Source organism: Podarcis erhardii (assembly GCF_964252035.2).
Source record: "Podarcis erhardii genome assembly, chromosome: 3".
Taxonomy (NCBI): Eukaryota; Metazoa; Chordata; class Lepidosauria; order Squamata; family Lacertidae; genus Podarcis; species Podarcis erhardii.
In genome coordinates, this window is record NC_138507.1 from 112,838,773 (window position 1) to 112,864,487 (window position 25,715).

A 25,715-nucleotide genomic window follows, 5' to 3' on the forward strand; every position below is an offset into this window, starting at 1 on the left:
TAAGGTGCCACTGGAATTTTTTTTTTGTTTTGACTACCTGGAAGTAGAGATGTTGGAGAAATAAAAAAAAAACCAAACCAAATGTTAGCCCTGTATGGCATGTGGGAAGGCCCTGAGTAAGTCTTTTGGGGTGGGTATTGTGTGCATGTAAGTGAGAGGGAGGGAAGGAGTGAGGGAGCATTTCAATCACTGGGCCCAGTGGCATAGGTGCAATTGTGCAAATATGGAATTTTTCAATTTGAAAAAATAGACCAAGTCATGTGGACAGAAACTATATCGGAAGAAGAAAAAGTTGGGCGACAAAAAATGAAATTAGAGGAGAAATGAAGTGAAAATAATTTTAGTATGAACGTGAAACTCCATGACCACGAACTGCTAGCAACAGAGTCTTTAAACCTGCCCCAGGCTTTTTGCTATAACAGACTTAGCACAGCTACCCTTCTGGAACAAGTCTTATGTGAAACAAGGATGACGGTATCCAAAACCAAATCAAATACAGACTTCAAATAACACAGTCATATTTTGCCATGACAAACATCTCTCCCAATAAGGACAGACACCCAGGTGTTTAATATATTATTGTTTCTAAGAAGAAAGCACATTCACAAGTCAGGTTTTGTTGAGTCTTCTCCCAGTTGAAGCGACTCTGGAGGCAAAGAGCTCCCCCCTGTGATTTACAGGGAAATTACCAGAAAACGTGTTCCATTAACTTGGCATCCTCTGCACCATCAGGAATTTCAACCACTCCTGCTTGGGCAGCCAGGATCGTGATAAGAAACTTGGATAGTTTTTCTCTCCTGATACTCTGGCATATTTCAGCTATTTCCTTCCAGCCTTCCACATTACATTCTTTATCCTTTACAATCATTTGTTCCAGCACGTCTGTAAGGACATTCAACAAAGAAAAATGTGAAACAAAGTCTTGCTGCTTTTCCTTTCTGGATCCTAAATCCATTACAGGGCGATCTATACATGTCTATGAAGAAGCCCCACTGAGTTTGATGATATTTACTCTCAGTAAATTTGCATTCTTAAGGTTTCACCCAAAATAGTATGCAAAGGATTGTAACCTAACATCACAGAGGTCTGCACTGATGAACTGCAACCTATGCATGTTTTCTTGGGAGCAAGCCCCATTGGACTCAGGCTGACTTTTGAGGAAACATAGGTTGGATTGCAAGGTTGAACTATGTCCCAGCAGACGTAAGATGCCAAGGTAGAGCAGGTCTTTAGAACAATGGCATTCATGTTAATATTATGTTTCAAAGCTTAAATCTTAAAGCTGGGGTAAAATGAAGCCATAAATAATTGCTACATTTAGTCACAGGTTAAACATGCTGACTTTTTAGTCAGGTTGTCCTCTATGAAAGGATGTTAACTGATTAGCTAATTGAGTAAAAGCAACAGAGTTAATCCATCACGTTTAGTAGAACATCTGCATCACATATCCAATTAAAGCACCTTTCCCCAACTTAAAAGGTAAAGGTAAAGGGACCCCTGACCATTAGGTCCAGTCGTGACCGACTCTGGGGTTGCGGTGCTCATCTCGCTTTATTGGCCGAGGGAGCCGGTGTACAGCTTCCGGGTCATATGGCCAGCATGACTAAGCCACTTCTGGCAAACCAGAGCAGCGCACGGAAACGCCGTTAACCTTCCCGCCGGAGCAGTACCTATTTATCTACTTGCACTTTGACGTGCTTTCGAACTGCTAGGTTGGCAGCAGCAGAGACCAAGCAACAGGAGCTCACCCCGTCGCGGGGATTCGAACCGCCGACCTTCTGATCGGCTAGTCCTAGGCTCTGTGGCTTACTTGGTGTCTTCCAAATTTTTTGAACTACAATGGCTTCGGCTGATGAGAGTCAGGACTCCAAAACATCTAGAGGGCACCATCCAGGGAATTAAAGGATCTTGGAAGCAAAAACATGATCTTAACTGCTGTTAATTTGGCGTATAGCATTGGTGGCCAGTATTTTGGAGAAGTGTGCCACAAGTGAAGCCCATGGTATGAAGCCCAAAAACAGACATGGCAGTGGGAGACCTGTGATCAGATCTCTCACTTGTTTTTAAAAGTTTAATTGAAGCTGAGAGCAGAGAGGGATCCAGTTGGGACTGCATCCCTGCAGCCCCTGCTCCTGATTAAAATCCTCCACCTGTCCCCATCCACTACTTACCCTTGTGAGGCCAAACATACCTGCAATGTACAGGTGCCTGTAGATATGGGATAAATTGCAAGTACATGCAGTGACATTTCTACTGAAAAAAAACCCAGCTGTGCTCACCCCTGCCTTCCTTGGAAATATCTTCCAACAATCGTACGCAAATGACTTTGTGTTCTGTGTCGATGAGTGTCAGGACTGTTTCCCCGAGGGACAAGAAGGGTGGATGCCCATTCCACTCTTGAGTTAGGCAGCGCATGAGTTCTACATTTGGGCAATGTTGCAGTAGGAAGATATAGTCCTCTGAAAACAAACAGCAATTCTGTTAGAAAGACCATCTGAAAACAATACAATCAACCATGCCAGTAAGTGGGGCACGAGGTGCACAAAATGTCTCCAGTTCTTTGCTGGCAAGCAGAGATCTACCATCTTTAAAAAGGCAAGATGGACTTGAGGATCCCATGGATGGACAGCAAATGAACTATTTTCCATGTAGAGCTAATGCTTGTTTCAAACCATAAGCAACAGAGAGAGGGGAAGAGCCATAATCACATCCTCTTTCTCACACACAGAGCATTGCAAAAGTGTTTGAAGATGGCTGAGCAGCATTTATTCATTCAACATACAGTGGTGCCTCAGGTCACCACTTACTTAATTTGTTCCGGAGGTCTGGACTTAACCTGAAACTGTTCTTAACCTGAAGCACCATTTTAGCTAATGGGGCCTCCTGCTGCCGCGCCGCCAGAGCCCGATTTCTGTTCTCATCCTGAAGCAAAGTTCTTAACCTGAAGCACTATTTCTGGGTTAGCGGAGTCTGTAACCTGAAGCGTATGTAACCTGAGGTACCACTGGAAAATAGCACATGTAATTAAGGCCTGAAAAAGCAGCTACTTGATGCATCATCACCATCCCCAACATTTGAGATCACGAGGGGAATTCCTTTTCTGGATTTCCTGGCTTCTGGAGTCAGGCATGTGAGCTACAAGGAACAGGGCCTTCTAAGTATTAGTGCTGTTCTTGTGAAACTCCTTGCTGAAGGATGCTCACTAGGCTCTTTCACTTGCCACTTTTCAGAAGATGATTAAGATTTAAACAGGTCTTTGGTTAATTTCACTGCTGTCGTGGTTGCAGTGAGATATAAATTAACAAGGCTTGGGAATCTACCTCTTGGAAAGCGTTTGCATTGCTGAAGGTAATCCATGGCTCCGTAGATCTGTCCTTGTTTGCACAAGCACAGGGCGGCTTTTTTGTGCGCTCCACATTCAAGGTAGACAATCTGAGCCAAAGCGTAGCACTGGGACTCATTGTGCTTCTCCATCTGTGCATAATTGAAGATTGCATCGCCGGCTTCCTCACAGAATGCCAGTCTAGGGGAAACAAGAGCAATTGAACATTCTAGGGACTTAGAATAGAATCATAGAATCATAGAGTTGGAAGAGACCACAAGGGCCATCAAGTCCAACCCCCTGCCAAGCAGGAATCACTATCAGAGCACTCCTGACATATGGTTGTCAAGCCTCTGCTTAAAGACCTCCAAAGAAGGAGACTCCACCACACTCCTTGGCAGCAAATTCCACTGTTGAACAGCTCTTACTGTCAGGAAGTTCTTCCTAATGTTTAGGTGGAATCTTTTTTCTTGTAGTTTGGAACCATTGCTCCGTGTCGGCTTCTCTGGAGCAGCAGAAAACAACCTTTCCCCTTCCTCTATGTGACATCCTTTTATATATTTGAACATGGCTATCATATCACCCCTTAACCTCCTCTTCTCCAGGCTAAACATGCCCAGCTCCCTTAGCCGTTCCTCATAAGGCATCGTTTCCAGGCCTTTGACCATTTTGGTTGCCCTCCTCTGGACACGTTCCAGTTTGTCCGTGTCCTTCTTGAACTGTGGTGCCCAGAACTGGACACAGTACTCCAGGTGGGTCTGACCAGAGCAGAATACAGCGGCACTATTACTTCCCTTGATCTAGATGCAATACTCCTATTGATGCAGCCCAGAATTGCATTGGCTTTTTTAGCTGCCACGTCACACTGTTGGCTCATGTCAAGTTTGTGGTCAACCAAGACTCCTAGATCCTTTTCACATGTACTGCTCTCAAGCCAGGTGTCACCCATCTTGTATTTGTGCCTCTCATTTTTTTTGCCCAAGTGCAATACTTTACATTTCTCCCTATTAAAATTAATCTTGTTTGTTTTGGCCCAGTTCTCTAATCTGTCAAGGTCGTTTTGAAGTGTGATCCTGTCCTCTGGGGTGTTAGCCACCCCTCCCAGTTTGGTGTCATCTGCAAATTTGATCAGGATGCCCTTGACTTATCAGGCTTTGGGGTATTGTGAAGGATTTCAATGTGGAATAATTGAAATAATGATACCTAGGATCATTTTGTAACTCACTTTGACTTTAGACTTAGTGGCGGGGCAGAGTAACTAATATAAAATATAATAATAATACAATAAGAATTTATAATCTAAGTGATGTAAAGTAAAAAAAGAAAGGAACAGGAAGAGAAAACAAGGAATTGAGAAAAGTCTTGCTCATAAGGCAATGTTGGTGTAGGACTCTCTCTGCACATTCCAGGAGTTTGAGCATTACCCAAATGATTCCCATGCTGGGAAAGTAACTTCTGAGATTCTGCTCAGGTGCTTCCTGTTGACCACAAATCTGCTTGCTCCCCCACTGCCACCCTCATGCTGCCTCTGCCTCACTTTCTTCTCATCCTGGCTTGTGCTCAGCCCCAATGCAGTTGGGTCTGACAGAGCCAGGCTGCCTCAGTTTCAGAGTTAACTCTTCACATTTTGAGAACAATCAGCAGGAGCATCAGTAACGCATCTGGATCTGCCTTCTTTGGAGCCAGATCACTGGTTCGCATGGCCTAGCGGACCTGTGCAGAATGGGGGGCAGCCAAGTATACTTTATTGCAGATATTAATATTGTGCAGTTTGAAGCAATAGGATGAATTAAAAACTGGTTCCTCTTGCAATAAAAATTGTCCAGACCCAAAATATGGTTTCAAAGCTTTACTAAAAGAATTTTCTTCAGACAGATAAAAATACAAAAAATGATACAGTGGTACCTCGGGTTGAGAACTTAATTTGTTCCAGAGGTCTGTTCTTTACCTGAAACCGTTCTTAACCTGAGGCACGCTTTCGCTAATGGGGCGTCCCACTGCCGCCCTGCCGCCGCCACACAATTTCCGTTCTCATCCTGAGGCAAAGTTCTTAACCTGAGGTACTACCTCCGGGTTAGCGGAGTTTGTAACCCGAAGTGTTTGTAACCCAAGGTGTTTGTAACCCGAGGTACCACTGTACATCCAAATAGTTGCATACCTGTCAGGAAACTGCCATCGGAGAGTCAGGTGGTGGAAGGGCTCAAGGAGGGTAGGAGAGCCTCGGATGCTGAGGAAGGAACCAGCAGGGGGAGAGAGAGAGTTCCCACAGAAACTCAGTCGGAGGGATGGCTCCAAGATACTTCCAGTGAGAACAGCGGAGAGGTTTCAGGACCTCCGCTGGGGACGCCCACTCCGCGTAGGAAACTGTCACGCAGAGAATCCAGAAGGAGAGTTTCCGTTAAGGAACTCTTATGTTGGCGTAAATTCCGGAAATGCCCACTGACGGATTCTGCCAGCGATTGAGGTAGCCATGCACCCATGGCTCCGCGGACTGGGAGAGTTTAGAAACTGATTGCATGAGTTGAGAGCTCAACCATTTACGCACAAGCAGCCCCCTTAACCCATAACAGCAATCCGTCAGTCTTCGACGCTGCGTGTGCGAAAGAGAGGCATCATGAGCAACCCAACTGGAGACGGAGCAGCGGGAGGAGCTGGAGCGGGACCAACTCTGGAGGAGAGAAACAGAGCGTTGGAACACCAGCTGGCACTGCTAACGGCGCGTCTCGAGGAGAGGAGAGCTCAGGATGCACAGGGGAAGCCCACCCCCATCGCAAGGAAGGTACCGGGGTTGGTACAGAAATTCGGGGGTGACCCAAGAAGCTACCAAGCCTTTAAGACAGAAATGCAGTATGCACTGAACCTGCAGTTTGATGACTTTGCCGATGAGGAATCGAGAGTGGCTTTTGTGATTGGGCACCTCGAGGGGGGAGCTAGAGAATGGGTGAGGCCCCTGATGGCACCGAATAATGATGCCCTAAAAGACTTGAGGAAATTCTTTATCGCGATGGACTTGATGTTTTCCAGCCAGATTGAACAGGGCATGGTACGCAGACAGTTAATGGGATGCAAACAGGGGAATCAGTCCGTCCGAGAGTATTGGACACAGTTTACCATGCTCATACATAAATTGGGGTGGGACCTGTCTTCGGAACCGATTCAAATGCTGTTTGAAGAAGGGCTAGCCCCGGCGGTGAAAGATGAACTTTCCCGTGCGCCCCGTCCGGAGTCCATGGATCAGCTGACCAAATCTGCGCTTGCGATTGGAGCGCGCCAAGAGGCAAGGGCTCTGGAGAAGCGGGAAGGGAGAGGAGAGCGTTGGAGCGATTTCCGCATTCCTGAGATGCCGGAGCAACCTTCCCCGCCAGTGGAACCAATGGAGAGTGGGACTGCGCGCGCGGAATTTCAAATGTCAGCGAAGGGCGGAAGAAGGAGGGGAAGAGCGCCAAAAAATGCTTCCTCTGTCAACAGCCAGGACATTTTGCCAGAGTGTGCCCACAAAGGAAGGGATGGCAAGGAATGGTGGGAGCTGTTGGGAGTGAGGAGGAGGGGGTTAAGGAGCAGGTAAAAGCCAACGCCTGGCTGCCAGCGACAGGGCACAGCAGCCAGGCCAAGGATCAGTGAACGTGCCCAAGCCTGAACCCCCAAGAGCGGCTCTAGTCGTAGAGGTGCTGCTAGAGCTACCCAATGGACATCCACTCACGATAAAAGCCCTGTTAGACTCAGGCAGCTCCTGCAATTTCATGAGTAAGGAGTTTGCATCAGAGCACCAGATACAGACGCTGCCCTTGAGCAATTCCTTGCAGGTGACCACGATTGATGGGAGGGAACTTCTGGGAGGGGAAGTGAGCCAACAAACGGTCCCCATGACGATGAGGGTGGGAAGGCACACGGAAGTCATTGCATTTCACGTAGCCACCCTGGCGGGGCCGCCCATCATATTAGGAATGAGCTGGCTGGCGCAACATGACCCGCTAGTGGGATGGCACCAGCGGGTAGTCTCTTTTGGGTCAGCTTATTGCCTAGAACACTGCAAGGGAAGAGAAACTCAGGAGTTGGCTAGGGCAAGTCTGGCAGGGATGGTGGTGGGAGAAAAGGGAGAAATACCACCACAATACGCAGACCTGAGTGATGTTTTCAGCGAGAAGGAAGCAGATAGACTGCCCCTGCACAGACCCTTTGACTGTCAAATTAACCTACTCCCGGGAGCCCAGCTACCAGTGGGCAAACTGTACGCTATGTCGGACAGGGAGATGCAGGAGTTAAGGGAGTTCATAGACAAGAACCTGAAGCGAGGGTTCATCAGGGAGTCAAGAGTGGTGGGGGGCAGCCCGGTGTTTTTTGTGGACAAAAAGGACTCAAATAAACCCAGGCTGGTCGTGGACTTCCGGGCCGTCAATTCGGTGTCAGAAACAGTGGCCTTTCCCATGCCCAGGATTGACGACATTCTGACCAGAGTGAGGAAGGGAAAGATTTTTACCAAGCTGGACCTGAGGGGGGCGTATAACCTGATACGGATGAGGAAGGGGGATGAATGGAAGACCACCATGTTCACCCCCTTGGGGGCCTTTGAGTATCTCGTTATGCCCTTCGGATTACAGGCGGGCTCAGCATGCTTCCAATCCTTCATGCATCACATCCTGGGACCTCTGCTCTATAAGAACTGTGTGGCCTTCTTAGACGATGTGTTGGTCTACTCAGAGGACGAGGAGCAGCATGTCCGAGATGTCCGGGAGGTCCTAAGCAGGCTGCAAGCAAACCAGCTGTGGGTAAAACTGGAGAAGTGCCAGTTCCATACCAGAGAGGTGGAGTTCCTGGGGTACCGTTTGTCGGACAAGGGATTAGCCATGGATCCCAGTAAAGTCCAAGCGGTACTGGAATGGAAGACACCCAGAAACAGGAAAGACGTGCAGAGATTCCTGGGGTTTGGAAACTTCTATCGGAAGTTCATCAAAAACTTTGCCCACTTAACGGCGCCCATCACCGATTGTCTCAGTAGTAAGAAGAAATTCGCGTGGACGGAAGAGGCGCAGCGAGCGTTTGAACAGCTAAAGAAAGCGTTTGCGTCAGAGGAACAGCTCTTGCACGTAGATCTACAGAAGCCGATGAGGGTAGAGACGGACGCATCTGATCGAGCGGTAGGGGCGGTGCTTCTCCAGCCGGAAAAAGATGCGTCGGACTGGAGACCGTGTGCCTTCTTCTCGCGGAAATTGAATAAATCCGAAAGGAACTACACAGTGTACGACCGGGAACTGCTCGCCATTCATGAAGCTTTTCGGCGGTGGCGACACCTGCTGATTGGAGCGCAGCACAAGGTCCAGGTGTGCACGGACCACAAAAATCTGGAATATTGGAGAAGGGCCCGAGTACTGAACCAGAGACAAGTGAGATGGGCACAGGAGTTCTCCAAATTCCATTTTGAGATTTGCTACGTACTGGGACCAGAGAACGTCAGGGCGGACGCTCTCTCTCGAAAGCCAGAGTATATGGAGGGGGAGGGAGCGCCTGAGGAAAGGCATATTATCCCAGAGGACCACTGGGTTTGTGGAGCAGCATTGGTGGGGCAAAGGGAACTGGTAGAAGGGACAGAGAACTATGAATATGCCCAAGACAAGCTCAGAGGGCTCAGGAGAGCCGGGGAGAACACAGGGGGATTTGAAGAAAGGAACGGGGCGTTGTATTACAAAGGGGCATTGTACATACCGGAAGGGGAATTGAGGGGTAGAGTACTCAAACAACTACACGACAGCCCCACCGCAGGGCACTTTGGGCAACACAAAACCATGTGGTTAGTTACCAGGCAGTTCTGGTGGCCCAAGGTGAGGGAAGATGTACGAGAGTATGTAAGGGGGTGCGACCGCTGCCAACGAGCAAAGGGGGAGAGGGCGGCACCGGCGGGGTTACTGGAACCATTACCCACACCCGAACGGCCATGGGAGGCAGTTTCCATCGATTTTATGACGGATTTACCAAAATCCAAGGGAAAGACTGCGGTAATGGTAGTGGTAGACCTGTTAACCAAGATGTGCCACTTTATAGCTTGCTCACATGCGGTGACAGCGGAAGAAACCGCCAGGTTGTTTATAGAACACATTTTTAGGTTGCATGGCGCCCCCTTGAGGGTGGTCTCAGACAGAGGGAAACAATTTACGTCCAGGTTCTGGAGGAAGCTCATGAGCTTACTGCACGTAGAGGTCAATTTCTCGACCGCCAGACACCCAGAAACAAATGGGCAGGCGGAAAGGGCAAACAGTATTTTGCAACAATATCTGAGGTGTTATGTAAATGACAGAGAGAATGATCGGGTAGAGAAATTGGCTCTGGCCGAATTCGCCTACAATAACGCGGAAAATGTGTCCACGGGCATGAGTCCATTTATGGCCAATTACGGGTGTCACCCTAGGGCCTTTCCAGGGGAAGGAGGGAAAAGATGGAGCGTACCGGCAGCGGAACATTTCGTGGAAGAAATGGAAGCCATACATCAACAGCTCAAGATGAATTTGGATAGGGCCAAGGAAGAATACAAGAAGCAGGCGGATAGGAGCAGAAGGGAAGGAGAGACCATAAGGGTGGGGGACCGGGTGTGGTTGTCAACACAAGGGTTGCCATTTAAGGGCGGGTGCAAGAAATTGAGGCCGAAACGACTGGGACCCTTCGAAGTTATACAACAGGTTAATCCGGTGGCCTTCAGACTCAGGTTGCCAGACAACATGAAACTGCATCCAGTATTCCATAGGTCATTACTGTCACCATACCGGGAGGGGCGGGAAATTTTGGGACGTGAAGGTGAGGTTCCCGCGACACCGGAAGTAGAAGAGAGGGAGAGCAGCAGTCATGTAGCAGAAATACTCGACTCTTGGTGGAAGGGTAAACAGGTGGAGTACTTAGTGGCATGGGAAGGGGAACCGGAGTCCGAAAATACCTGGGTACCGGCAGAAACGGTTGATGATGAGGTTTTAGTAGGAACGTTTCATCTCCGGTACCCAAAGAAGCCTCAGCCCTTGGCTAGGTTCTGGGAGGAACACTTCGGCACCACTGACGAAGAAGGGGAGTTCGAGGGGTTCCCAGAATCAGGACAAGAAGAGGAAGAAGAATCAGATGGGGAAGAGTATTCGGGAAGAAGGGACAGTAGTAGGTGGAGGGCGGTTTTTGAGTCATCCGAAGATGAGGAGGATTCTTTCAGGGGATTCCCAGCCTCACCACCCAGAGAAGAGGGGGAAACGGGGGGTGAGGGGGGCCCTGGAGGGGAGGTGGATGTCAGGGAACTGCCATCGGAGAGTCAGGTGGTGGAAGGGCTCAAGGAGGGTAGGAGAGCCTCGGATGCTGAGGAAGGAACCAGCAGGGGGAGAGAGAGAGTTCCCACAGAAACTCAGTCGGAGGGATGGCTCCAAGATACTTCCAGTGAGAACAGCGGAGAGGTTTCAGGACCTCCGCTGGGGACGCCTACTCCGCGTAGGAAACTGTCACGCAGAGAATCCAGAAGGAGAGTTTCCGTTAAGGAACTCTTATGTTGGCGTAAATTCCGGAAATGCCCACTGACGGATTCTGCCAGCGATTGAGGTAGCCATGCACCCATGGCTCCGCGGACTGGGAGAGTTTAGAAACTGATTGCATGAGTTGAGAGCTCAACCATTTACGCACAAGCAGCCCCCTTAACCCATAACACATACCAAATGGGCCTGAAATCAAAGGTTTGTCTATCTCCACAGCCTCCATTACAGCCTGGAGCTGTTTTCTCTCCAGGAGAGAGAGACTTCATTAGCACACCTTTGTCTTCAGTGGCTTGAGAAAACAAAAGGCACCCTCAAAATGGCAATTTGCAACTGAATATCCCTTCCATGTGGTGTAAAGTTAAACACCATGTAAGAGAGCCAGTAGATAGACATCAACAGGTAATTATCAACCTGGTGGCACTTAGAGAGCTCCTAGTACAGCTCAATGGAATTTCCCATGCCCTTTTAGCAATACACATACAGTGTGATTTTCTGTTTCAATGTGCAATTAAACAATTATACTTAACACACTTGACCCGGGCCTCAGAGGGCTAAGATGGCTGTGGGGAAGGAGAGCCAGGGGCCTGCTAGACTGTCATGGTAAGAACAAGACTCCTGCCCCCAGGCTTCAAACAAGCTCTGAATGGGCCTGTGGCCCAGTATTGCCTACTCTGAGGCTCAGCGGCTCCCCAGAGGGCTTTCCAGCATAAAAAGCACATGCTCTACCACTGAGCTATGAACCCTCCTTGAATGCTCCGAGTGGCCACTTACCTGTGCATGGTGACCCAGTGCATCACCAGGTCTAACCGTTTCTCATTCAAGGCACACTGGATGGCTTCAGCTACCAAATGGCTTGAAAGTGGCTGCTTAGTAGCTATGCATGTGCTTATTAGAGCTTCGCAGTACATGAGCAGAGGGAGAACCTTCCCTTTGATTGGGCCAACACCTGAAAGGGGAAGTCAGTAAGTTTCTTTTTTAAAAAAATTAAGCAAGCTATGGAAGACAGGAGTGCCTGACGTGCTCTGGTCCATGGGGTCACAAAGAGTTGGACACGACTAAACAACTAAACAACAACAACAAGATTGCTTTTGCTTGGTCATTTTTCTTCTCTGCACTGCTGATTCCTCCTCAGTTCAGATTCTCCACTAAGGGAGCCTTAATTCCAACCTTGGATTTATATAATTGCTTGATCTTGGGGCTGTTAAGATTTAAAGAAATGAGGAAAATCTCAGAGAGGAGGAGGGAGGGGGGAAACAAGTTGTGGAAAGTGAGGAATGGTGGGTTTAAAAGGACAGAGGGACAAATATATTTAGCTAGCTATCAGTTTTAATTTTTTTTATCCAGTGCAATCACAAAGTAAGGTAGCAACCAGGAATATTTAAAAAATTGCCTTTTAATACTACAGGCTTTGATGAGACTTCAGGTGTAAAGAAATCTGAGAAAATATATCTACATAATGTTCTAATCTGCTACACTAATGCAACTACTTAGGGTGCTCTTTTGGTTGATTCTGTCTGTTTGGCTGTCAGAGTCTTGTAGTACCTTACAGAATCAGAAAATTGAAAGGTACCTCAAAAGCCCCTTCCAGTGCAGAAAATCTTCTGCTACAGCATCCCTGATAGGTTGGCTATTCAGTGTCTGCTACTGAGAGTATCTCTCTGCACTCTTTTAAAAATAGTCTAACCTGACATACTAATTATGCTACTCAGAGCACTATATTGATTGATCTAAAACAGGAAAGTCATATAAACTATAAGTCTTATAGAGCAAAAAATACGGTATTTAAAAGGTTATGGTAAATGTCCTTTTTATTGCTGGTTTCTGCTCCTAAAGGTTTGCTATTTTGCTGGATCTGTTTATGGGTTCACTAAAATTATTACTGCAATGTGTTTCATTTGCTTTTATGCTATGCCTTATTAATAAATTTTTGTAAGCAGTTTAGAAACTTATATATACCATATTTTTTGCTCTATAAGACTCACTTTTTCCCTCCTAAAAAGTAAGGGGAAATGTGTGTGCGTCTTAGGGAGCGAATGCAGGCTGCACAGCTACCACAGAAGCCAGAACAGCAAGAGGAATTGCTGCTTTCACTGCGCAGCGATCCCTCTTACTGTTCTGGCTTCTGAGATTCAGAATATTTTTTTTCTTGTTTTCCTCCTCCAAAAACTAGGTGCGTCTTGTGGTCTGGTGCATCTTATTTCGCTTTATAGAGGGGAAAATACGGTATATCTATTGAGTGACTAATAACTCATATACATACATACATACATACATACATACCCCTAAATTTCTCCATGGTTTCTTCATTGTGGAGGATTCCTCTTGGACAGTTTGCTGCATATATTGCAGCAGCCTCAAACTGACTACGGGAAAACAATTCATTGAACCTGGCACAGGTTAAAGAACATAAAGGTTCAAAGGCACAGGCAGTGGATGTGAAAACAATTCCATGCTTGGCAGTGGATGTACACTAGCCAGACACAATAGCCAGAAGCTGTGTAACACGGGTATGATAGTCAAACTAGAAATACATAGCAAGATGCTCTTCTTTCATGCTCTTGCTATATTGCTGTGCACAGCACGACAGTTGTGGTGAGGAGCAAACCATCTCTTTCCAGCCTGCGATCAGCTGTTAAGCGGCTTATCAGCGGAACAGCTGATAAACGGCTTAGGAAGGGGGGGGGGAGCGAAAAAAACCCGCAGGAACTCGCAAGATTTTTTCGTCTTGCAAAGCAACCCCATAGAGAAATTCGTTTAGCGAAGCGCCTCCAAAACGGAAAACCCTTTCATGTAGCGGGTTTTCCATCTTGCGAGGCGTTCGTCTTGCGGGGCACCACTGTACAACATTTTCCTGTTGCCTAGAATGGACACACAGGGGAATGTGGCTCCAGACAAGGAGGACTTCCTGTCATACCTGTGTGGAGCTTCCTCCCCGTGTGTGACCAGGTAGATGACCCTAACTGACCAGATAAAAGGGTTGGCCACACAACCATCTCTCTCTTGAACTCTTAGTCTCTTACTTTTGGAGTCTCGTGGCTCTTAGCCAGCGCATGGCTCAACCTTCACATAGGTTGTAGCCCACAAGCAGAAAGTCTGAGATGTAGCTCAGACTTCTTTGTACTGTAACCACAAGATAAAGCATGCCTTCAGATTACTGCTGTGAACTGAATGCGAATAAAACTTTATTCTTACTTTTAAAGAAGACTGTGTCATGTTATTATTATTTTAAGGGGGAAATAAAGGGAAAACTTACCAGGAACAATCCAGACTGGATTGCTTAATTAAAGGATTCTAATGAATCATCAACTTGCTTCCAATATGTTGCAAAGGGAATGTGCTCTGCTGTTTACTCACTAGCGTGAGTGAGGAAGGATAGTATCAAAACAATATATCCTCTCCTACCTTCCTTAATGTTCCCACAATCTGCACACCAAGTGTGTGTCACAGAGGGGAGCGGAGAGACTGCTTGTGCCCACTGCTGCAGCTGTCAGAGGATCTCCACTGTACTGCTGCTCTCTGTTCAGTCGAGGAGTCTAATGACCGCAATGTGCTTGATGTGCTAGTTGTGGCAGGCACAGACTAAAGGGCATGCTCCATCACCTTACCTTTCAATGTATTCAATCAGGTCTTCAGCCTCTTTGCTTTTGCTGGGGTCATGTTCAAATACGCTGGAAATGCTGCTGGCAAGTGTATCTGAATAGAAAAAGCCACCCATAGCAAGTTACCATTTTACACTCTCAGAAAACAGAACCACCAGGAACCACAGGTTTACATCACTTTTAGTATTTCTTTAAATGATATGGCTTCTTGTAGTTTGGTGAAAGTGCTGAGAATTCTGTTTAGAGAGCTCTACTCTGCACCGCAGAATTACATTTCCCAGGGTTCTCAGGGGAGAGGAAGGTCTGTTAAACTAATTTTGGCCAATAGCGAATGTGTGCCCAAAGACATCGCCAGCTGTTTTCCAAACACTGTGCAGCATTCAGAAGTGACATAGTCTCTGTTCAAAAGGCTTACAGTTTGCAGTGGGCAGGAAAGACAGGAATGAGAGGTGTGGACTGGATGTAGTAGAGAAGTAAGGGGAGGTCAGCTGGAGACGATGGAACATGAAAGGTGAAGTTAGGATGGTTCCGGAAAGGATTTGCTAGCACATGAGTCAAAGAAAAGAGTGCAGGAAAGGAATCAGCTTGAGCATAAGGTGTAGCTTGTCGGAATTCTCCAGAGATATAAATTTGAAAACTGACAAATAAGGATGCCGGAGCATTCCAATGAAAACAGAAATGAGAGCAGAAGTTGCCCATGTTCTCTTATTTGTCCCATGTGTCCAGAAGCAAAAACAATCCAGCGAATACAATCGGCTGTTTCTTTCAATCTGCACATGATACATAATTGATTATGTTTCCTCTCATTTGCACAGTGTTTCCTTTGCAGCGAAATGAATGGGGCAGAATAACATAATGACAAATTTATTTTACATAAGTTACATAATTACATAAATTATGCAGTTTCACCTCAGCAGACAGCAAGAAGAGGAACTGCAGCAGTGTTGCATGTGATAGAAACAGAAAACAATGCCTTCTCCCCGCCCACCCCACCCCCCTGGATGAATGAGCTAGAACAGATCAGGGGACTGAAAGATTGGCATAAGGGGCAAAAGGCAAGCCCTACTTTGGCAAATAATTTCAAAATGAAAGGGAACTTTAGCATTGCTGGTTGCCACATGGATCAATTGTTTCAGCATGCATCACAGAGAAATGTTCTTCCCTGTCCTCCTTTGATGGTTTGCTGTTAGATGGCAAAATCTGAACTCGTATATTTTACCTTTTGAAAGTTTCTCATTTTCTATCATTTGAATGATGAGCTGTTGCAAGGTTTCTAAACTCCTGTCTGAACTCTCCCAGATAATCACAACGTTGACAAACTGTGATAGTCGATAAAAGCTACAAAGGAGAGAATAGTGCGTGAAACTGGCTGCCTGGCTGTGGCTCATCAAAAGGCTCTTGTTAGCTCCGGTTAGTGATTCCGCCTAAATTTCTCTTTTCCCCCAACCACACCTTTATTCTTATCATCTTGCTCCCTTTAGTCTTCAAAACAGAGGACTTGAGTTTTCTTTGCTACAGACCTTTCCTACTGCATGTTCCTTCATCAAGTGGCTCACAATTTGGGATGAGGGAGAAATTCAATTCCGGTTGCGTTTACAGGCAAACTGACCTAATTTAGCCATTTCTTCTTCTTTTTAATTAGCAATTTCCAAAACAATATGCAGACTGAAACACAGCCATCCTTCAAAATTCTCACTTATCTGAATACTGAAATGCAGTTCTCCAGCCAAGTAACGTGTACAAATATCTATAAATCTCTGTATAAATCCTTATCAATCTCTCTCCCATTTTTTATGCAAAGATAAACATATTGTCATAATTACTTTGTATATTAGTAATACTCATGGCTAGTTTCTAACAGAGACCAACCCAAACCTCCTTTGAACAGGGCTGGATTCGGCAGCGGTTGTTTTACAAGAAGATGCTGGGGAACTGAACCAGGGCCTAAGTGCTGTTGGTCCTCCCCATTAAATGAAATGAATGTCACTATGTTCTAGTTGAGAACTACTGATCCATCTGCCTGGTACTAGCCTAACTATATGGCTTAGGTCAAAGCTATCTGTAAAGGTAAAGGGACCATTAGGTCCAGTCGTGACTGACTCTGGGGTTGTGGCGCTCATCTTGCTTTATTGGCCAAAGGGAGCCGGTGTACAGCTTCCGGGTCATGTGGCCAGCATGACTAAGCCACTTCTGGCGAACCAGAGCAGTGCATGGAAACACCATTTACCTTCCCACCAGAGCAGTACCTATTTATCTACTTGCACTTTGATGTACTTTCGAACTGCTAGGTTGGCAGGAGCAGGGACCGAGCAACAGGAGCTCACCCCGTTGCAGGGATTCGAACTGCCAACCTTCCGATCAGCAAGTCCTAGGCTCTGTGGTTTAACCCACAGCACCAACCGCGTCCCAAAAATGGGCTTTGCAATCTTCAGAAGAAGTCTTACTACCTTCACGAGCACACCCAGTGAAGATGCAGGGCAGACTTTCTCAGTGGCTGCTCCTAGTCTTTGGGAGTCTCTTCCTAGACAAACTACACTGTCTCCCTTTCTTGTTATCCTCCCACTGGCAGGTAAAGCCTTATTATTATTATTATTATTATTATTATTATTATTATTCCAGCAGGCTTTTAGGAACTGACTGGTTTTTAAGGAAAGGGCTCTGTACTATTTTTTACTATCTGCATTCTAGAAGATACTTTTTAACATTAATTCCCCAGGTGGTTTAATTGCTTTTGAAAGATAACCCTTTATATGTTTTCAGCTCTGTCCATTTTATCTGTATTTGCTTTAATTTTTGTGTGCCTCCTTGAGTTCTGGCAGAAAAGGTGGGATACAAATACAGTGGTGCCTCGCAAGACGAAATTAATCCATTCCGTGAGGCTCTTCGTATAGCGGTTTTTTCGTCTTGCGAAGCAAGCCCATTGACAGCTTAGCGGATTAGCGCTATTAGCGGTTTAGCGGCTTTTAGCGATCAGCTGTTAAGTGGCTTATCAGCGGATCAGCTGATAAGCGGCTTAGCGGCTTAGGAAAAGGGGGGGGAAAGGGGGAAAACCCCACAGGAACTCGCAAGACATTTCCGTCTTGCGAAGCAAGCCCATAGGGAAATTCGTTTTGCGAAGCGCCTCCAAAACGGAAAACCCTTTCGTCTAGCGGGTTTTCCGTCTTGCGAGGCGTTCGTCTTGCGGGGCACCACTGTACAGTCAAACCTCGGTTGTTGAACATAATCTGTCCCGGAAGCCCATTCAGCTTCTGAAATGTTCAACAACCGAGGGACAGCTTCTGATTGGCTGCAGAGGCACTCAAGCAGAAGCCACATCAGATGTTTGGCTTCCAAAAAATGTTCGAAAACTGGAACACTTACTTCTGGGTTTTTGGCATTCGGAAGCCAGAATGTTCCAAAACGGAGGCTTTGGGGAACCAAGGTTTGACTGTACATAAAAGTGTAAAAATAATAACAAATCTGTGTGTGTGTGTGTGTGCGTACCAGAGGTTGAATTAATAACTACAGTGGTACCTTGTGTTACGGACGGGATCTGTTCCGGAGGCCCATCTGTAACATAAAATGCCCGCAACTCAAAGTACTGCGTCTGTACAGGCGCGCTTTGGCGCTTCTGCGCATGCGTGAGTGGCGAAACCCGGAAGTAACCCGTTCCGATACTTCCGGGTTGCCACGGAACGTAATGCAAAAAGACGCAACATGAAGCAGACGCAACACAAGGTATGACCGTATTAGGCATTCCGCCTCTGGGATCTAAGCCATAATCCAGCCTGATTATGAGGTCTGTACCTAGAGAGGACTGCCTTGCTACTGCAGCTCCAAAATAGAGGAGTGTGGTAGAGGTTGAAAGAAATAATACCCTGCAGAGCTCTTTTAAATACAAGGTAAATTTCATGTTGCAAGGGGGATCATTATACCAAAACTTCAGCAGCTCATTTTGTTTTTCAGCCTCATTTCGCTGGATAAGGGCACGGTTGAGGTCCTCTTCAATGTCTACAGTGTTCTCCAGGGGGATGTACTTTGTCAACATGTCTTCTTTCAGGTCCCTCACCCTCTGTTGGAGGTGAGCCAGGTGGACAGAAAGGGCATTGATGTCGAGAGAATCTTTCATGCTGATGCCTGTTGGGAAAGGAGGAGCATAGGTTCCAGTGAACTCGCAGCTGTGATAGCACACCAATTACCTGGAAATTCAACTTTGTTAAAACAAAATCAAAGCTGTGGTCATTTTTCATTAGATTCAATTTTCTCAAAGTCAAGTGTGACAGCTAAATTGCATTACTTGATTTTCCTTCATTGAAATCCACAAGACTTAATTGAAAAGTCTGTAACTATGGCTAGCTCATGCTCCAAATTTAAGAGAAACTTGATTGCTATATTAAAGAGAGCTGCTTCTCACCTGGAATGAGGATGGCAGGGTTGATTGTCTTGGTCGGGATTGGAGAGTCTTTTGCAGAGAATGTCTGCCTTAATGCTCTTACTTTCTGTATCAAGTTTGTGATTCTTTCAGAATTTTTCTCAATTATTTTTATCCTGAGAAAAGAAATAGTCACTGAAATATTAATCCAGCTTCTCTTGTGTAAGCGGCTTTCATGTTCAAAGACACCCCCACCCATTCTGACATGTGCCACCTTGTGGGGGCCACATGGCAATGATGGGCAGGGCCAGAGGCAAAAGTGAAGGGGGGATAATTGTTACTCTTACCTTTGCAGAGTAGGTGAAATTTCAATCATGCAAAACCAGAGATTTCTACATACACATCTCTTGATTCAGGCAAGTAAAGGAGCATTATTCCTGTTCAAGGGCATATTGTTGCCAGGGAAAAGGACTAGAGGAGATTGGAGGGCAGGGACATTGAGGAGCAGTGCTTTTATTTCTAAAAAAAATGTTTAGGGGTGCTCTCATTTTCCTACTCATATGGAAATACTGCCCCTCAATGAGTCCAAACTTAGATTCACAAAATGTTTAGGGGTATGCGTTACCCCTGCGTCCCCCCAGAAAAAAAGCACTGGTGAGGAGAGAAGCCTCAGGACAGTTCCAAGGGTCAGGCAGAGAAGCCTAGAGGTCTGCATTTTGCCCTGTGCTGGATTTCTTCAGTAAGTACACCAATGGGATGTCTGAGGCAACTTTACTTAATCAAACAGAACAGCGGCTGCGGGAGAACCCACAAACATGGAGTCCACAGGCCTATAAATTACAAAGGCTCTTATATGGAGGCATTCCTTCACCTTACATACCCTCCAACATTTCTCTGATGTCTTATTCAAGACACTTACCAAAAAAAAGCCCACAGCAAATTAAAAACAATAAAGAGTCGGGGATTGGGGGGCAGGGGAGAGACATTTTATAAATAAAGCATATCAGCAGACAGTAAACTAAATAACAAGCCATCAAAGGCTCTGACTGAAAAATATGCTTGCCAGGACAGAATTGTCAAGAGCTTGTTTAAAAGTAGACCAGGAAAATCATCCCAAAATTTAAAAGAAAGCATTGTTTGCTGATTTTACTTGACATTTCTTTCCCGAGAGCTTGCCACTGTACTCTGAAGAGTTGCAGTTTCACTACTTTCTTGTGCGGCTTTGAAGCCACACCATACATTTAAAGCACTCATACCACTTTAATAGGCAGGGCTCACCCTAAAGAATCCCAGCTATAATTCCTAGCACCCACAACAATCTACAGTTCCCAGGATTCTTTGTGGGGAACCCATCACAGTTCAAGTGGTGTTAAGAGTACTTTAAATGTATATTCTGGCAGAGAACTAGACTGAAACACGATCCATGAAAAATATGACACTAAACCGTACATACCGGTAATTAAAAGTTTTTAACCCCATTTTACTAAGTCCATGCTGTTGTGCTACAGACTTGCTCAAAAATATGCCATGAAAGGCCATCTACCCCACCTCCTGTACTTAAAGTTGCCAAAGAGGTCCTTACTTTTCTTTCAGCTGACTAATTCTGTTCTTATAATACATGAGAGTTGTAGACTCGCAGGCTAAAATCTTTAATTTCCCATGAAGATAACAAGCATTCTGTTGGCCCTTCTTTATTGCTTCTACGAAGGCATCATATTCCTGCTTGATTGTAGTGAGGATATTCTTGTACGCATTAGCATGCTCTATTATCTGTGTCAATAATATAGAGGCTGGTAATTTGTTTCCCCTGCTTTATAACATACTAGGCACAAGTTATGAAAAAGCTTCATTCCAAAATGCCAAGTCAGACCAAAGCAGCCTTCCCCCTTCCATATGGCAGATATTGCTTGTCAATGTGATGCCTGAGGTTCCCGGTGTGTCCACCAGTACCTCCTAGGGCACCTGCGAAAGGTCTAAGTAAATATCCCCTCAAAATCTACACTACAAGCGAGACTGCTTGTTCTTCCTGCTGTTTTCACTCCTACGTTGAGCTCCCTTAAACATGTCCACATTTCACTGAATGCCAGGATTGGACAGCCACCTCCCATCTGTTCTGAAAAGAGGATAGGTGCAGAAAGAGAGAAAGCATATGGAGAAATGGCTGGTGTAGATGTCTCTCCCCCACTCCCACCCCCTGGCTGGACTGGCTACCTGTTTAGTTTTTGGGGTTTTGTTCTTTTTTTTTTTTTTTTTTTTTTTTTTTTTTGCTATTTTACACATTCCAGGACTAAGGCCCGGTATGATGAAGCCTAGCTGAATCGCAAAATGTTCATATCCATATTAGTACTGATTAATACAGGCCCAGTAGATTCCTTGGCAAATGCCACTGGGAATAGGTACAGGATATTTATTATTATTTACTGTCTTTATATACCGTCCTATACCTGAAGGTCTCAGGGCGGATCACAGGATAGTAGCTAGCAGGATGGACCATGAACCAGACTGGCTGCTGTTTTTCAGCCTCATAGGAACATAGGAAGTAGACTCAGACTGAGTCTGAGTTTCAAGAGAAACCATTGGTTTCTCTTGCTCATTATCATTTACACTGACGAGCAGTGACCCTCCACAGTTTCAGACAGGTCCCACCTGGAAATGCCAGGGATTGAATCTGGAACCTTCCTTCATGCAGAGCAGATTTGTGATCTCCTCAGTCCTCCCACATGCAATATGGGGGATAATACTACTGATCTACCTTACAGAGTTGTTGCAAGAATTGCTGTAAAAATGGATGGGAAACATTTTGCACACTTAAGAAGTCCTATATAACGCTGCGCATTATTATTTTGCCACTGATTTCAGTGAAAGTCAGAATATGTTCCCAAACTCCTAAGATCGCACCCATTTGTCTTGAAAAGCGAAATGTTCTTAGCAATGCTTGGTTACCATTTCAAACACATTTCTGTATATTATGTAATACTCCTCAGCTGGTCCTTGCTCAGTACAGCCCACTTTCTCGATTTCTGAGTGGATGTAACTCTGGATGCTCTCCAGAAATTCCTTCTCCGCCTCAGGGATGATAGGAGGCAACACTGAGCACTTTCTTGCCTTGACACTGGCAGCTTTCATGACGGAGGAGCAGCTAAGCTTCTACTGCAGACAGAAGTTGAGAATTCTCAGCTGTTTCTTTCGACTGAAACACTTCAGTCAAAATCTAAAAGAAAAAAGTGACAGGGACACTGTTAAAATAATTTAGAACTTCTCTGGCCTGTCTCGCTGTCTTCAGTGGGACTTATTCGCAGATAAACTGGTGCTGGTCTGGATGCAGCAATCAAGCATCTCACTGTGGAATAGTCATGTTAAATCCATCTTTGTGCAAGTATGCAGTAGCAGTGTCCTTTGTGAGGCTGGTCCAGAGGCTGAAACTACAGTAACTAGTTTGCTTGCTGAGAAAACTACCGCCAGCGTGAAACACCATGTTTCTGGAATGTGCAACAGCCAGTCTGCTACGGGGCCAAGGTCAAGGTCCTGGTACTAGCATGTAAAACCCTCCAAGTGTCTCCATTTTCCAGGGTTTACAGAAGCCGTCCCGGTTTATGATTTGATCCCAGAATGTCCCACTTTTCCTTAGGACGTCTCTATTTTCATTGCATAAATGCTGGAGGTTATGCGACCCCCAAGCCAAGGCAATAAGTAACTATGCAAAGTTTAGAATCATAGAATCATAGAGTTGGAAGAGACCACAAGGGCCATCGAGTCCAACCCCCTGCCAAGCAGGAAACACCATCAGAACACTCCTGACATATGGTTGTCAAGCCTCTGCTTAAAGACCTCCAAAGAAGGAGACTCCACCACACTCCTTGGCAGCAAATTCCACTGTCAAACAGCTCTTACTGTCAGGAAGTTCTTCCTAATGTTTAGGTGGAAACTTCTTTCTTGTAGTTTGGATCCATTGCTTCATGTCCGCTTCTCTGGAGCAGCAGAAAACAACCTTTCTCCCTCCTCTATGTGACATCCTTTTATATATTTGAACATGGCTATCATATCACCCCTTAACCTCCTCTTCTCCAGGCTAAACATGCCCAGCTCCCTTAGCCGTTCCTCATAAGGCATCGTTTCCAGGCCTTTGACCATTTTGGTTGCCCTTCTCTGGACACATTCCAGTTTGTCAGTGTCCTTCTTGAACTGTGGTGCCCAGAACTGGACACAGTACTCCAGGTGAGGTCTGACCAGAGTAGAATACAGTGGCACTATTACTTCCCTTGATCTAGATGCTATACTCCTATTAATGCAGCCCAGAATTGCATTGGCTTTTTTAGCTGCCACGTCACACTGTTGGCTCATGTCAAGTTTGTGGTCAACCAAGACTCCTAGATCCTTTTCACATGTACTGCTCTCAAGCCAGGTATCACCCATCTTGTATTTGTGCCTCTCATTTTTTTTGCCCAAGTGCAATACTTTACATTTCTCCCTATTAAAATTCATCTTGTTTGTTTTGGCCCAGTTCTCTAATCTGTCAAGGTCGTTTTGAAGTATGATCCTGTCCTCTGGGGTGTTAGCCACCCCTCCCAGTTTGGTGTTATCTGCAAATATGATCAGGATGCCCTTGAGTCCATCATCCAAGTCGTTGATAAAGAAGTTGAATAAGACCGGGCCCAAGACAGAACCCTGTGGCACCCCACTAGTCACTCTTCTCCAGGATGAAGAGGAACCATTGATGAGCACCCTTTGGGTTCGGTCAGTCAGCCAGTTACAAATCCACTGAGTGGTAGCATAGTCAAGACCACATTTTACCAGCTTCTTTACAAGAATATCATGGGGCACCTTGTCAAATGCCTTGCTGAAATCAAGGTAGGCTACATCCACTGCGTTCCCTTCATCTACCAGGCTTGTAATTCTGTCAAAAAACGAGATCAGGTTAGTCTGACATGACTTATTTTTCAGAAATCCATGCTGACTATTGGTGATCACAGTATTCCTTTCTAGGTGCTCACAGACTGTTTGCTTAATGATCTGCTCCAGAATCTTCCCTGGTATTGATGTCAGACTGACTGGGCGGTAATTATTTGGGTCCTCTCTTTTCCCCTTTTTGAAAATAGGGACAACATTTGCCCTCCTCCAGTCTGCCGGGACTTCGCCTGTTCTCCAGGAATTCTCAAAGATGACTGCCAGTGGTTCTGAGATCACATCTGCCAGTTCTTTTAATACTCTTGGGTGCAGTTCATCTGGCCCTGGAGACTTGAATACATCTAAACTAGCCAAGTATTCTTGTACTATCGCCTTAGTTATTCTGGGCTGTGTTTCCTCTGCTGAATCATTTGCTCCAAATTCTTCAGGTCGGGCATTGTTTTCTTTATCGGAGAAGACTGAGGCAAAGAAGGCATTGAGGAGTTCAGCCCTTTCTGTGTCCCCTGTTTGCATTTCACCATCTTCTCCTCTGAGTGACCCCACTGTTTCTTTGTTCTTCCTTTTGCTACGAACATACCCATAAAAGCCTTTTTTGTTGCTTTTAACCTCTCTAGCAAGCCTAAGTTCATTCTGTGCTTTAGCTTTTCTGACTTTGTGTCCACATCTGAAGGTGCCCTGTATATCGAAGGGTTTCTTTTTAAATGTTTAATTTTTTATCATGTTTTTATATATGTTGGAAGCCACCTAGAGTGGCTAGGGCAAGTCAGTCAGATGGGTGGGGACTAAATAATAAAATTATTCTGATTATGGAATAGAATGCCCCTATTTTCTTTGGAGAAATGTTGGAGAGTATGGTAAGGCCCTATGCAACTTGAGACCGGGATACTTGCAAAACTGTCTCATCAGACCTTGCACACCCATTAGGTCTTTATAGGCCGAACTGCCATGGAGATCAGCGAGGAAGGAGTGTAACTCCATCAGCCCTGTCCCATGAGGATCCTAAGTGCCAACAAGACCCACTGACTGTGTGGAAGGTCACAAGGTTTAATCCCTAACATCTCCAGTTAAGGCCGGGACAGGAATCCTGTCCAGCTGCTGCCAGTTTGTGTAGGCAATACTGAACTAGACGGACCATTGGCCTGACTCTCCTCCATAAGGCAGCTTCCTATGATGGGGCTGCCGTTCCTAGAAACCCAGAGCTGTGCCACATCTGTAAGAATTAGGTTGTTTAGTGTGGCAGCACACACACTTTGGAACTCCCTGCCTCATGATACCAGGCAGGCGCCTTCACTGTATTCGTTTCGGCGCCTGAGGAAAACATTTTGGTTATCCAGATTACAGTCTGTATGAGTTTTAATTTGTTGCAGTCTATTCTGCGGCAGGTTTCACCCTCTGCGTGTTTTAAATTATGGACGTGGTTTTCTTATTTTTCTGCCTTTTTCATAAGCCACTTTGAGGCTTTTTTCCCTAGTCGCCAAGCACAAACGTTTATGAAATGAGTAAGCAGAACCTGTGCCCACACTTGCTTTTTCCTCTCCTCCCTACCAAATCCCCTTTCCTCATAAGTTGCCATGCCTTTTTATGAGGGGAGACTGCGTGAACCTGAGGGCAGGGACCATCTCAGAGATCACGTTGGTAAGCTTCTCTGGGAGCCTATTTTCGGCCAATGGGCCAATGCCTTCAATAAATTAATATAACTCATAAATACGGCCCAGGATATGATGTGGAAGGGGGAGGTCCTTCAGAATTACAATGGAAATGGGGTTTCTGCCTCACACTGAGGGAGCTCTGGGGCCCTTTGAACAACGCGCGCGAAAAGCGCCTCTTCTTTCCCTCAGCTGAGGGAGCCAACTGCCAACCGGCCCGGCCCCGCCCCTTTTGCCCCCTGGCCCCGCCCCTCTGCCCCAGCGCGGACTCACCCAGGAGCCAACTGTCGGCAAGTAACCAAGCTGAGCTAAATCACTAAGCAAGGCGCGGGTGGCGTGGGTGGCTTCGGAGCGGTGCATGCTGGGAAAGGTAGCTCCCCTCCCTCCCCGCGTGCCCACTTA

At 46.0% G+C, this 25,715-nt stretch overlaps 1 protein-coding gene across 2 annotated transcripts; it reads right to left on the reverse strand.

Annotated features, from left to right (window-relative positions):
- Positions 1 to 551: 551 nt before the first annotated feature.
- On the reverse strand, positions 552 to 25,625 carry CLHC1 (clathrin heavy chain linker domain containing 1). 2 transcript variants are annotated; one of them, XM_081854748.1, is made up of 12 exons: positions 25,587 to 25,625; positions 21,706 to 21,973; positions 20,345 to 20,532; positions 18,805 to 18,938; positions 18,326 to 18,527; positions 15,631 to 15,749; positions 14,418 to 14,505; positions 13,093 to 13,199; positions 11,584 to 11,758; positions 3,321 to 3,523; positions 2,280 to 2,459; positions 552 to 882 (listed from the first exon to the last, which is right to left on the reverse strand). In XM_081854748.1, exons 2-12 carry the CDS (start codon positions 21,886 to 21,888, stop codon positions 686 to 688), a joined length of 1,776 nt encoding a protein of 591 aa, XP_081710874.1. In that variant the 5' UTR covers positions 21,889 to 21,973; positions 25,587 to 25,625; the 3' UTR covers positions 552 to 685. The 2 variants fall into 2 exon arrangements, with proteins under 2 accessions (XP_081710874.1, XP_081710875.1); XM_081854749.1 differs by lacking the exon at positions 25,587 to 25,625 and having other exon boundaries at positions 21,868 to 21,903.
- Positions 25,626 to 25,715: the final 90 nt, after the last annotated feature.